At 33.4% G+C, this 14,999-nt stretch overlaps 1 protein-coding gene across 7 annotated transcripts in view; it reads left to right on the top strand.

The window, feature by feature from the left end:
• Nucleotides 1–14,999, top strand: part of Fbxo38 (F-box protein 38) — a 50,559-nt gene that overhangs the window by 17,821 nt on the left and 17,739 nt on the right. For 6 of the 7 annotated variants that reach the window (XM_005324192.5, XM_005324193.3, XM_021725695.3 and 3 more), the window contains 7 exons: nt 2,480–2,617; nt 3,791–3,928; nt 6,440–6,533; nt 7,420–7,550; nt 11,035–11,205; nt 12,829–12,971; nt 14,134–14,347. In XM_005324192.5, the coding sequence (XP_005324249.1) occupies nt 2,480–2,617; nt 3,791–3,928; nt 6,440–6,533; nt 7,420–7,550; nt 11,035–11,205; nt 12,829–12,971; nt 14,134–14,347 (1,029 nt within the window). Of the gene's footprint in view, nt 1–2,479; nt 2,618–3,790; nt 3,929–6,439; nt 6,534–7,419; nt 7,551–7,882; nt 8,005–11,034; nt 11,206–12,828; nt 12,972–14,133; nt 14,348–14,999 lie in introns of those variants that run through there. The other variant, XM_040271814.2, reaches the window with a different exon arrangement.

Consider the following 14,999-nt stretch of genomic DNA (forward strand, 5'->3'; position numbering starts at 1 on the left):
CCTGGTTTTGCTCTCTAGAGGAGGCCTTTACAAAATAGCGTTTTGGAGAGGATGAATTTGTTCTATATTTGTATTGTCCCGGGGGTATGCAGTGTCTCTAGTGAAACTGAAGAACTGAATTTTTTATTTATTTTATGTTAGTTTATTTAAATTTAAATAGCCAAGTATAGCTAGTGGCTACTTTGTTACAGAGCTAAGTCACAAACATCACAAATAAAAAATTCTAGGTAGTCATTAGATTACCTGTGTCTTTTCCAAACAGAAAATTACCATATATTCTTCAACAAAAGCAAAGGAAAACTCTGCTATTTATCTATTTCTCTGAAAAAATTGAAATGGATTTCTCTTTTTCCAACAGCACTGTATTTGCATTGGTCACACTATGCATTCCCCATCTAAATATTCTTTGAATTATAGTCCCATAATTTCAACCCAAATAAATAGTGGCAGGTGTTTTCTGAAATTTAATTTTCCATCTTTGGCTTAGTTAGAGTACTGAAAAGAATCTGGAGTGATCCCTGATAATATAGCCTGACCTTTAATATCTCATTTATAAAATTTTTATTTATTATATGCATATTGAATGTAAACTTGTTACAGACATTATTCTAAGTATTAGGGATGGTCCAAAGAACTAAAATTTCTGAAACTGGATCATATGGAAAGGGAAAGTAACAGATATGATTTGGAGTACAATTATGGAAGAAGGGTAAAGATCTTTAGCAGCTCTTTATTTTGGGGATCCAGGAGTGATTCTGATTAGGGATTTGCATATCTAATTTGAATTTGAGTTTTTAGATAATAAAATATTAATACCTGAATTTATGATATAAACTTCTTAAGGTCAAAGACTGTTTCTGTAACTTTGTATTTTTTTACAGTACCTGTCTCAGTATATTGCAAATATAGGTACTTTTGGTTTTATTTGAATATATTAATTCATGTGATTCATTGACCAGGTTAAAACTGTATGGTGATATAATAGTGAATAAACATGAATGGGAAGTGGGTAATTGTGTCCTTTGTAGAGGGGGGTTGGGGAATAATGTGGATCAAGCCTAGGGTATCTGTCTAACCTTTGCTATATTGGGTTTCCTACGTAGTATAGCCAGTGTACTACCTTCATAGTAGATGCTAACCTCAACTTTATGAATTCTGATTCTAATTTCCTCTGCTTTTCTTCCTTTGGTCTCTTTCCCAATTTTACTTCCCATCTGTGGCCATACAAATACAGTTCAAGCTAAAGTCATGTTGTTTTAAGGGGACTTGGTTAAAAAGTAATCCTGGTAGGTGGGAACATTCTGTACAAGTCAGCTTTTTCCAGAACCACACCATTAAAGTATTCTTAATTTTGCTTCTTCTAATTCTTCTTAACAAGGCTTTTACATCTCAAATTTGAAAGTTGTTATCAAGCTGGTTCTGCCACGTACTATTTATTAAATGCCATTTAATCCTAAATCCTTGGATTTGTGTCACAGACTTGTTCCTGGGCTTTTCTGTATCCTACGAGGTTTAGACACTTCAGGCAAGTTCCTCAATTGCTTCTCCTCGTTTAGGATTTACAAGTAATTGATCCTTTTTTCTTTCATATCTTCTGAATTTCTCTCCTGGTTTATACTTCTCTTTTTCCTAAATATAATCCTGTGTGGGTATGATTCTGATGTTAAGGAACTCATTGATCAGAGGCATAAAATACCCTTGTCAATTTGAAATATTAAATAAAACACTGTTAGATTTCTCACTTTCCCAGAGCCATGCATTATTCAACCACATTATTTACAAATTCTTAAGATTCTTATATGTAGAAATGAATATTCAAGCTTTGTATTGGCCCTCTTCTAGAAATGTAATATTTAAACCTAGCTAGCTAGACCTTGTGCTGAGAAATTTAGTTTTTTTTATTGGTGGGACAGTTTAGTATTGATAGTTGTATAACATGTAAATTAGTGTGTTTCATTTACATCTTCACAATTTTGCTTTCAGGAACCTACTTTCATTTTTTATCTTCTGGATAATCATGTCTTAGAAGAATTATAGGGTTATGAGAAAGATTTGCATATATTAAATGTGACAGTACTTTTAAAATCCTATCTTTCTAAAAAATTAACAAAGAAATTTGTTTATGGTTTGCGTAAATTTTTTCTTTACAAGCTGTTTTTAAGTAAGCCACATTTGATGGACTTTAATTATGTTATTTGTTCTGATAAAGATCCCTTTGAAGGATAAATTGTTGGTTTGAAAATAAATTCAGGGCTGGGGTTGTGGCTCAGTGGTAGAGTGCTTGCCTAGCACATGTGAGGCCCTGGGTTCCATCCTCAGCACCACATAAAAATAAATAAATAAAATAAAGGTATTGTGTCCAACTACAACTAAAAAATAAATATTTAATTTTAAAAAACTCAAACTTATGTACAGAGTACCAAGTATTTTTGTGATTTTTCTTGCTTATTTATTTATTTTTTTTGTATATGTGCTTTAGGGGTGAATGTTCCTGAAATTCCTTGTATCCCAATGTTAAGGCATCTTTATATGAAGTGGGTAAGACTCACTAAACCACAGCCGTTTAAAGACTTTCTTTGCATCAGCTTAAGAACTTTTGTCATGAGGAACTGTGCAGGTAATGATACACAGTTATGGTAGAAGTAAACAATGCTATTCTAAAAACATTCTATAGCATTTCATAGCTACATTTGTTATAAAATTATATGATGCTGTTACTGTTTTGTTTTATTATTCATCTTCTGGAGATAAATGTATTTCTTATTTTAACTACATTAGAGACAAGATTTGTGTTTGATTTTAGCAAAAACCAAGAGAGAAAATAGCAGCAAAAAAGGTGACTATCTCTGTGTATACCTTATAAGCACTTTTTACATTTGCTGTTTTATTTTAATAATTTCAATCTTCTTGCTTCGTCTCTCTCTCTCTCTCTCTCTGGTTCCCAATCATCTGCATGTAAAGAACTGTGTAACCTAGTCTACTTAAAGCCTTGTTTTTATATTACCTGAAGAGAATCCTGTAGTGTCCCTAGTGCCCTAGAATATCAAGTGGTAATTACTGTGCTTCAAAGTTCATAATAATCAGGGCCCCTTTTGATATTCTTATTTCTAACTGCTTTTACATTACTTCCTTTCTGGTCATATCTGCCTATTCACTGTCCAACACAACTGTACAGCTTTCAATGCCTGTTCGTTATCTGACCCAACTGTATAACTTTCACCTCAGTGTCTTTCTTTATACTATATTATTTTTTTTTCAAACCTGAAGCATTTACTACTTCTTTACTTACATATATCCTTCAGGGTTTGTCTTTTCCAGCCTAATTTTCTCCCCATTCTTTTTTTTTTTTTTTTTTTTTAATGAAATGTAGCGGATCTTATTCTGGGACTTGATATTTTCTGCTTTTTGTACTTTTGTAATTTTCATGTTCTATTTCTCTGTCAATTTCAGGCCCTTTGATGGACAGGACCATGTCTTTTGTGGTCTTCCATAGTACCTAATATAAAACTAGTCACATGAAGAAATATTTAAATGGTTGAGCTCTTTACTTGAGGGAAGGATCAAATTTTCATCTTGGTTTCTTCCTCTTTGTCATTTTGAGCTCAAAATTATTCAGAATTTGGGGTATTCATAAGAACTACTGCATATATCTCCATTGTTACTGAAAATCTTAATGCTTAATAAATATTTTTAACAGATTGACTTTGTAATAAGAACCACAGATTGCAGAACTACAGTTTGGCTTTCGTTTTAAGACATAGAATTTATAAGTTCATTTGTTTGTTTCTAGGGCCCACAAATTCCTTGAAATATGTCCCTTTAGTAACAGGCTTAGCATCTGCCCGAAACTTGGAACACTTAGAAATGGTTCGAGTTCCTTTCCTTGGAGGTCTTATCCAACATGTAGTTGAAGACAGTTGGAGATCAGGTATTCGTTTTCTTTAGTTACTCAATATTTTAAAAATGAATTTTGCTTTTTTTTTTTTTTTTTTTTAAGCTTCTCTTACAAGTCTTTTGGAAAGAAAATACTTGTCACTAATTGCACTTTCTGGTCTATTTGATGGAGAATACATGTCTACGAGCATTGGCTAATGTTCATTTCTTTTTAATGCATGTTCAACTTTCTCAAACATTAGAGTGAAAAGGCATGTTTTTTTGACTTGTTATTACTTATTATTTAGTTAATATATCTCCAGTTATATTTTCTTAGAATATTGAAAATATGGAATATTTTCTTAGAAATGTTGACAGGGGTTCTTGTGCTCTTTGGTTATGAGAGATATTTTATGAGTTGGACACCCTAGGCCTACAAAAGTACTTGGGGATTACTGATGTTGATGTCCAATTTTTTTTTAGTATTTTATGATATGTAAAATGCTTCCATGCCTATCATTGGATATTATCAGATCCATCTATTATATGATTTTTTTTATTGTTAGAAGAAAATATACAGCATTTATATGTTTATTTTTCAGTGTAGGGAAGATCGCCTCAAACAAGATGCACATTCAGAAAGCATACTACTGAGACACTTGGTTTTATGGTAAACATTGTACAGAACATTAGAACACAAATAAAAACCTGACTCTAGTATATGATGGCTTTTAAAAGAAAAAAAATTCACTCTTTAGATCCCTTAACTGCAGCTAAATAATGATAAGTAACAGAAATGCTTTATGCTAATCTTATCATTGCAAGAGAAAGAGATTTTTCTGGATAGATATATAATTAGAAACTAAAACTTCAAATATCTAAAATAAAATGGAAAGTCCTCAAGCACTGTTGGTAACAAATACACATTGTAATTAATACCTCTAAAAATATAATGAAGAGTACCATATTACATGCATAGATATTCAGTCACTTAATAAAGTCCAGTATAAGTATACTTAGTTTCATTGAGTTAAAGGAATGGAATAGGTTCCCTTCAGACCAACAGCATTATTTTTATTCATGGTTAAAATTATTAGGGTAAAATTCAGAAGGGAAAAGAAGTCCATAGTCCATTCACTAGAGAAAAGTCCCGGAGAGAGATTTCAAAAGCTGAGCTTATATATAAAGCTTCTGAAAGAGAAGTAGACTTCTAGTTAGTATTTGAGGATGACCCTCCCTCTTATTTGCCCAGGAAGTTGGTACTTCTGTAATTCCATATGGATCATAGAACTGAATGTGAAAAGCCAAAACTTATATTTTTTAAAGTGTCATACTTAACTTCAGTAGGCAAAGATTTCTTAAACAGGATACCACAAAGCACATACCATTAAAAGAAAGTTGATCTGGACCAAATTTAGATTAAATTTTTTTTGTATCAAAGGCATGATTAAGAGTAAAAAGCTAAGCTATAGATTGGGAAAAGCTTATCACAATACAGAGCACAGATAATGGATTTGTATTGAGAATAAATAAGGAAGTCCTGAAATTAATAAGAAAAAAGTGAGTAGCTCAATAGGATAGAAATGAGAAAAGACTTGAGTAGAAAATCCTTTACACTGAAACTATCTGTAAACATGAAAAAGTGGTAAATTACACTGAAAGTTAGAGAAATGCAAATTAAAACCGCAATGTAGCTCACACTAAAAAAAAAAAAAAAAAAAAAAAAAGTAGTATTGTTACTGTAACAGGGCCTTTCATATATAGCTGATGAAAGTGTAAATTGATACAGCTACTTTATAACATATACTGTTTGGCAATTTCTAGTAACATTGATCATACACATAACAACAGTTGTATTCCTGGCTTTAAACCCAACAGAAATGTATTCACTTGTTCATCAGAAGATATTTACAAGATTGTTCTTAGAACCACTGTTCCTAACAACTCAAATTCCTTGTAGCAGTAAAATGGGTAATTACAATATGGCCATAGAATACTATGCAGCGATACTAGTGAACAAACACATAGCTACTGGCAAGAGATAACTTTCATGAACAAAATATTTAGTTAAAGAAACCAGACCAAAAAGTGTACATACTTGCTGATTTTATTTATAAGAGTTCAAAATAGATAAATCATTGAGCTACACAATAATTTGTGTTCCCAACCCACCCCCCCCTTTTTTTTTTGGTATGTTGATACGTTTTAAAAACATGAAAAACAGTTGAAGGGCTCTTATTCCTTGATATATTAGATATTGAAAATTCAAACAGAAAATGTCAGAGTTACTTCTTACCTCATGAGCTTGTAGGTTTCTTAAAATTCTTACTCAGTTTAAATCTTTTGGAGTTTTCAGATGCCATCAGTTTTCAGATGTATCTTCTCTAAGATATGAGTATGTTTTCATTTCTTTTTAGGGAACAACTAGTAGTTGTAATTTATGTTGAGATACTAATTTGAATATAAAAACAAATGATTAATTATTGTGTAATATTTGTACAAAAGCTTTACTGAAAGTACTGTGTCAAAAGAAATGCTTATTTTGTTCTTTTTCTCCTTTAATTAGGTGGTTTTAGAAATTTGCACACTATTGTTTTGGGAGCTTGCAAAAATGCTCTTGAAGTAGATCTCGGTTACCTCATCATCACTGCTGCCCGTAGGTGTGTTTCCTCTTTCCTTTGTGTTTTTTGTCTTAGAATTATGTTTTTTTCTGTTTTTGTTGGTAGTGGTATATGAATGTATGCGTTGTGTATGAAGTATAATAATTGCCTTGTTTAGATTTAAAATATAAGAAGTTATTAATATAACAGATGATTATCCCTTAATTTTAGCTTAAATTATCCCTTAGTTTAGCCTTAATTTTAGAACTGTTGACTGGTTAATCCAGACCCAGCCAGCTCTGGGAGGGTGTGGTATAATGGTCTCATATCGGAGTAGAGCAGTTAACTTATCTTGAAGTACCTGAGTCCAACAGAAGTTGCCACTGAAACTCTGGTGTCTGAAGCCCTCTCAGAACCATCAACTCAATCTGAGGATGGTTTTCTGAATTATTTATTTGGTAATAATATCTGCTATTCAGAAATCAGTGTTGAAATTGGCTTTTGAAATAAAATCTTCATGTTTTAAGTCACATCTTATATCACTTTATACTACATTTACTGTTTTCTATTTTTCAGATATCTACTTTGCTTTTAATTTTATATTTCCTTTAACTTGAATTAACTACTCTTCATTTTATAACATGTTCACTTTTCATCAATAGAATATTGATTAAAATATTAGTATAATGTTTCTAAATTTAAGTAAGTATTGTTATCTGCTCGAGTACTATATATAAATGAAACAGTAACAGCTAGCAGCATAAGAAAAAAAAACTGTTAAATACCAGCACTATGTGCAAACTGTTACTTTAATTAGGCTTAAGAAATCACATAGAAAGTATATAGTTCATTGTTGTGTAATGTATAGTGTAATATACTGCCTCAGATGCCCTTAAACTTTGCAAATACTCTTATAAAAGAAAATCTCTTGGTCATTTCTTTCTAGGTTACATGAAGTTCGGATCCAGCCCTCTCTAACCAAAGATGGTGTCTTTTCTGCCTTAAAGATGGCAGAATTGGAGTTTCCCCAGTTTGAAACCCTTCATCTTGGATATGTAGATGAGTTTTTGCTGCAGAGTAAGACTTCTCTCACTTTATCCCTAGGATTCCTGTAGGAAACTTACTGGAAAATCTGAATAGGGATGTGCCAAGTTTTTTTGATATAACTTAAAATCTTAGGCACTTTAATTCTTAGAAAAGAAACTTTTAACTCAAAATATCAGTGATTTTTCTTCCATATTGTCTCAGATGTTAGCATATTATTGAAAATGTGGTGATTAACAGTACACCAAAATGATCTTTATCTAGATTATATATTGTCTCCACTTTACTGCCCAAGTTTCTTTTCCATTCTGCTTCATTTTTTTCACAGAATGTCATCCTTGGTTCCATTTGTTGAATTCGATCTGCCACGATTCTTAAAGCTTTTGATGGTCCTCTCAGACGAGGTCCCATTCCCTGCCCATACTCTTCATTTCCATAATAAGCCTTCTGTGGTTCTGGATTTTCCAGATAGTGTGAACACATAATGGTCAGTATTCATTTAATGATAATTGCTGTTTGCTTGTTCACAGCATTTTTTAGTATGCTACAGTTGGGAAATCATTCCTTTGAGTTCAAATGTGTGTCAGTCAATCCATTATTCAAACTTTTTTCCATATGATATTAATAAGACATGTAAAAAAATTTCCACCACCCAACATGTTTTTAGTTTTACAGGATTAGTTTCTTCTCCATGTAATTAGCAACAATTCTTGGACTCTCGATCATACCAGATTTTTTCTTTTAATCTAATTGTATTATAGAAGAACATAAGAAGGCTTAATTTCTCTGATCAGGACAGTGCAGATCACAAACATGACTTCTCATTTTTTACTTGTAATATATATCAAAGTAGTAGTTCGAGGTTTTTTTCCTTTCTTTTTCTGTTTTGGTTTGGCTTTTTTGTCATTTGGTTGTTTCAGTGTGGCAGTTCTCATTAGTTTATTTGCAGATTATTTAAAAACATCCTGTTATCCTTTTGAAGCCAATGTAATACAAGAATCACATTAAATCTGTATAGCTTTGAAAGTAGTCAGCCTTTTTCAAAACAGCTTTAAAATGCTAAGAGCAGTTTCATAAAAAATTTATGTATTTGATATGAAGTATTTTTGTTTATGAACAATGAAGGTAGTATTCCCTATATTTTCACAGTATCTGTGAAGTAACTTACAAATTAACTTAGGCATTAATAATTCTGTAAAATTTGTTTTCTGTTTTTTCAAAAGCTCAAAACTTGAAAAATTTTATACCCTCAGGGTGGCCCCCTGTAGGTCTCCTGAAGGGTTATCTTTGAGTGGTATGTGTGTGGGCTTCAGGAGATAGGTACATATTTAATATCCAGATAATCAGTTGTTTCCCTGTAGTGTTTCTTTCCCCCTAATCACAAATTTTTAATAGCATGAAAACACTTTACCTGCTTGTCTACCATTATCTAATGCTTTTCAATATGACTTATTTTATAATCTCTTTCATATTTAGCAGTCTCTTAGTGTTAACCTTTTTATAAGCCATTTTCTTCTTCCTCACTACAGTTCAGTTCTTTCTTCCATGTACCTGCTGACTTCTGTTCTACCAAAGAATGCCTAAGGTTCTCTGTTTCAGATAGTTACTGGAGAAGAGGTCAGAGCTCACCCATTCTCATTTACTTCATCTTCCCCTTCTCAATAATTTTTTGAAACATCTCTTCAAGGGGTGCAGGACATTGTAGCCTCTGTAAACCCTGAGCCACTGTCTCTGACAAAAATCTAAAAATCTCACCTATCTCTCCTAACATGTATGAATGACAAGAAAATGGAATGCTGTGTATCAGTAATAAAGAGAAATGGCTGGGATAGGTGACTTGCTGACATGGGTTGAGATCCTGATGATAGTGTGGGAGAAAAATCATTGACCCAAAGATGAATAGTAGAGAAGGTTCTTTGTTTACATGGGTTTATTAACTCAGAGCTCCATATGAAGATGTTAAGGATGTAAAACTCAGTAAATACTTAAGAAGGAACATTTTCTTGAGTCCTAGGGCTAGAAGACAGATGGAATTAGGACCTGCCAGTTATTAATCATGGGACCTCATCAAGTTACTTAAATCCATGTTTTTTTTTTTCATTTTTAAAATGGGAGATAAGAGTAGCTCTGAGAAATTAATGAAAAAAAAACGGTATATACGTTTACAACAATCTGCCGCCTAGGCCATATTTAGTAAGTGTAGCTTTTACTTTTAGCTGTTCTTTTGAGCTGTAGAAAGAGGAAAAAACATAAATGAATTGCAGATGGTATTATTAGGGTTTGGAGGAATTGTAGTAAGCAGGAAAACTCATGAGTAAGAGAGGGTGGTAATGGTAAAGGACTGAAGGCGTGACATGGATTTGTCTTGTTAGGCTGTAGCATTTATGTACATACTACTTGGGAACAGTGTCTGTTCAAGATTTATGCCATCTTAAGGAAAAAGGTAAATTTTATTTCAAGTCTAAAGGGCAGGAATAAGATCCTTATGAGGAGGTTAATGTTTGACTAAATTACAAAGAATGGATTAAGGTGAAATCTTTAAGAAATGCCAGCAGATACCAAAGTTGGCCACTAGTAGGAGAGAATATAAACTGTATGAAAGCAAAATAGGAAGAATTTGGAGTAAAGCATATTCCAAGCAAAAGGTATAAACCGTTTTTTAATACTTGAAGTGGCTTCACCACTGCAAGAGTTTTCTTTGGGCTGAGAGTCAGTTGACCATAAGGACTGGGGGAAGCATTTATTCAGCTCTTAGATCCGCAGCACAGTGTTGAACACTGAAGATATAACTGAACTAAGTAAACAGTCCCATTTGTCCTTCAAGGAGCTCTCAAGTCATGTGAACCATCTTAGAGAGTGAAAGGAAGGCAGATGGAAGAAATGGTGATAAAAAGGCAAGGCATGAGGTGTGATTACAAGTGGTATGATCTAGGATGGAGAATCCTTTTTATTTACACCCACCCCTGCTTGTTTGTGACTCAGACCATAGTAACTAGAACCTAGCAATGTGTTCCTGAGTTAGAAGTCCACTTTAGGGAATATGTAGATATTTACTAACAATGCTGTGGGCTCTTAAACTGAAACCAAATTCTCAAGAGTTTTTCCTTCTCAACACATGTATTCACCACACTCCACAAACATAATTCTTACAATTTGAGGGAATTTCAGTTTTAGGACTTTATTTCCCTTGTTACAATAAAACCAAAACTTCACAATGGTATGAACCAATACAGTTGTACTTTAAGAATTTTTGCTCTGTTTGTCTTCTAAACAATTTAAGATTTTTTTTTAACTACCTACCCTTGAATTGTAAAATCTAAATTCTTGTTTCGTATAAGAAAGGCTACCATATGCTCAGAATAGCTAATTTAAAGTTATACCTGAACCCAAACCTGATGATGAAAGTATGAAACAGAATGATGGAGACCAGTCACACTGAAGGCTGAGATACAAAACTAGCAGCAATCCATGATATTTCCAAGAATTTTAACTTTCTCTGAAATTTCTCTCTCTCTAGGCAGAATGGCTAATGCAGATTTGGTGAAATATGGTTTGGCTGATGTGGTAGAAAATCCTGGCATCATCACTGATATAGGGATGAAGGCAGTCAATGAAGTGTTTTCCTGTATCAAGTATCTGGCAATTTACAATTGCCCTCATCTACATAACCCATTCAATTGGATCTCAGGTACTGTAGGCTTAGAAATGCTATATTGATAAGTGAAATAATATGTGACTTTGTTCTCTTTATGATTATATTCCTAATGTAAGAAATTTATATGAATTGTATATTCAAGATCTGGGAACCTTTGATAATTGAGTTGGAAATATATTCAATGCTTCTTTAAACTTTCTAAGTTCTTTTCCTTGAAATTTGCACTGTTCAGGTTATAAATTCAAGTTACCTAATCTTTAAATGTACTTCTTTGGTTGACACACATAAAAGTAAAGTTACAAATGATAACCTAGGATGTTAAAGTTTTTTTCTCTAAATTACTTTCAAAATGGCACATCATTTGATAGGACAAAGTAGGTGTGGTGTGTATAGCTAAAAACTATAATGAGGTGACATCATCAACCTGAGGTAAAATTTTTTGTTGTGTAGAAATCCTATTCTTATTTCAGACCTCTGCTCCCCTGTCTGCAAAAGAGTGACTTTTCCATATATTTATTTCTGATGGCAGGAATTCATTTTCCTTTCTGAAAGTATGCTACTACTTGTTATTTTAGATGCCCTTCTTAAATACCTAAATTCACAAACCTTTAAATAATTTTAGAGCTAGAGAAAGTTTTTCTTGTGAAATCAACTTTAAGCAAACAAAGTACCTCACTGACACTTAGAAAAAAGCCTCCTCCTCTTCTGTGGAGTCAGTCACCATGCAGGGATCTGTGTCTTCTCACAAAGCTACTGTCAAGCCTGTTTTGGGGTGGCCTCTTCGGAGAGTGTTCACTAGAACAACCTGTATGCACCTGCCAGAAGTTAAATTCTGTCAATGGCCCAGCTGGACCAAGAAGTTATTGGGAATATGAACTTTAGGATATAGCAAGTATAGATCACTTTAAAAAAATAACATTTATTGGGTTTTTGGTTTGTTTGTTTTCTTAAATACAGAAGAGTATAAAGAAGAAAACAAAACAAAAAAAATGGCCTATAATCCCATCACTCAGAACTTCTGTTAACACTTAAAAATAAAAGTAATATATGCACTTGATAAATTTCAAACAGTACAGAAAGGTACAAAATGAAAAGTCACCTCTTCTCAAGGTAACCATCATCAACAGTTTCTTATATATGCTTCTGGGCAAGTTAGTTTGTACATATTACAGCCTAAATGTGTAAAGTTTTAGAAAATGACTTATGTATACAAAAGGATCTTACTATGTATACATTGTCCTCTACCTTATTTTTTGCATTAAGTATAATTCAGAGAGCTATCCATATGAAGAAGCATATTCAGCTCTTTTTCAGTCTTTAGAAATAGCTGCATGATATTCTGTTAAACAAATGTGCCATGATTTCCTTATTTAGTGTCCTTTAGTGTCCTATCATTGAAATGCATGTAGATTGTTAAGTGGGTCACAATTAAATTGGGGTTGACTTGGCTTCAAGTTAATACTTACCAGGCCATCAAGTTCTCAAAACAGAATTAGGTGCAGGAACATCATGATAATAGAGTTCTCGTATTTTAGGGATCATGAAATAAGGGAAAAGTTGGAAAAGAATTTGAAAGTCTTTGTGACCTCTCACAAAATTCATCAATAATGGGAAAAGTTGCTTAAATTCTCTCTTGTCCTGTCATTTCTTCAACAGACCACTCAAGATGGACTCGACTGGTTGATATCAACCTTGTCCGGTGCCATGCTTTGAAGCTGGACTCCTTTGGCCAATTTATTGAATTGTTGCCTAGCCTGGAATTTATTTCACTAGACCAAATGTTTCGTGAACCACCCAAAGTAAGCACCTTTTTTAAAATATTTTTTATTTTGTTTGTTTGTTTTTTTTTTAAAGAGAGAGTGAGAGGAGAGAGAGAGAGAGAGAAAATTTTTAATATTTTATTTTTTAGTTTTCGGTGGACACAACATCTTTGTTGGTATGTGGTGCTGAGGATCGAACCCGGGCCGCACACATGCCAGGCGAGCGCGCTACCGCTTGAGCCACATCCCCAGCCCCTATTTTTTCTTTTGGTTGTTAATCGAGCCCTGTGCCTCACACATACTAGGCAGTGCTCTACCACTGAGCCATAACCTCAGCCCCCAAATAAGCATCTTTTAAGTTAAGAGTTTTTGTGTATTTATTTTAATACTCAAGGAAAAAAAATAGAATAACTTGTGAATTTTTCTTTTAAACCTTTTTAATAAAATGACCTTCTGTTGTTACTTTTCACTGTCAGCCTCAAAGAAGGCATAAAATTTATTATAATGTATGGCCTATTACTGTTCTTCTCATTGAATATTAAGTGTGTCTGGAGTAAGGAAAGAAAAAAAATCAGTGTAAGCTATTTCTATCAGTTGTATGAACTAAAGGTAAAGAGAGGCTAGAAATTTAGGCTAAGATAGGTTTTATTACTTAGAGGTATTTGTTGGGAGATTAAATCAAGAATGCAAAGTCTAAAGGATTAAGAACTTATTTTGGAAATGTTTTACTTTGCTGCTATCTCTTCTATTAAGTTTCATATCCTGGGAAATCTGAAGTTGCTCAGTTGTTATTTTAAAACTGCTTAACAGAACTCTATACTTTTCACAGTAATACAAACATAATCCTCCAACAAATTCTGTTCTCCCCTGTCAGTTACTAATGGTTACAGTTCTGCTATTGAAACAGTGCAGTACAGTGAGGGAAACTCAAGATTTGAAGTCAGAATGCTCTACCACTTAACTGCTCTGCTCCTAGGCTATAGTACAAATGTCCCATTGTGTACCTTGTCCTTTCAATCAGTCTAGGAATGCTTTATCTTGTTTGAAGTGTTGTGAGCCTTAAATGCATATGTGAAAGCATTTCATAAATGAATGCTATCTAAATGATAGTACTTACATAAAGATGAAATGAAGGCATATTAGAAGTGAAGTGTTGTATATTAACCCAAATTGATAAACATGTGGTTTGGTTTTGCCTTAGGGCTGTGCTCGAGTTGGTCTGAGTGCAGGCACAGGAATTGGGGTTTCCTCAGCCCTTGTTAGCAACCAGAACTCCAATAATGACAATGATAATAATGCCCAAAACAACAATGCCAACATCCATGACAATAATCACCATCACCCAGATGACTCCGATGAGGAGAATGATTTTCGGCAAGATCTGCAGCCAGGGGAGCAGCAGTTTGCAGCCGACGGTAACCCAGATCTTTTGTGAGCTTCAGATAGAAATGATTTTTCCTTTGACTCCATCCCTTTCCCTTTTATCCCCTGTTTTAATTTGTCACTTTCCACATGGAGGGGAGCTAGCTAATAAGGAAGATGGGTGGTGGAGGTTGAATTTTTTCTATTTATCTGTTTTCAAATCTGGCCCTATCTGCAGAATCTAAGAGAATACTAACAGAATGGGAATGACTGGTTGGTGCCATAGGGGTTAGGATATACTGATAGCATTTTATGCTTGGTTTAACTAAGATAAAACTTTCAATATTTAGGCAAAGGAGCCTCTCTTTAATATCTCCCTGACCAATGGATAAGTACATTTAGCATAAATGTAGAAGATATTTTTGGATATTCTGAGAACTCAAAAAAATAATGTGTGCTAGATAAATTGGCATCTTTCACATACCTTTAGTCAATAAGTGGTCACTACCACCTAGCAAATTAAGTAGTTTAGCTAATAAAGACTTATTGGGTTTCAATTATGTAATACTCTGTCCACTTTTTAAATATTTACTGAACATCTGTTGCATTCCAACCCATGTGTTAACAGGCTCCATCTTGCCCCTCTATTGGTGAGTGAGCATGGAGTGAGATTATTTCCTTAACAGCTATTTCTGTTTCCCAGTT

The sequence above is a fragment of the Ictidomys tridecemlineatus genome, chromosome 1, assembly GCF_052094955.1.
Source record: "Ictidomys tridecemlineatus isolate mIctTri1 chromosome 1, mIctTri1.hap1, whole genome shotgun sequence".
In the NCBI taxonomy this organism is placed as follows: domain Eukaryota; kingdom Metazoa; phylum Chordata; class Mammalia; order Rodentia; family Sciuridae; genus Ictidomys; species Ictidomys tridecemlineatus.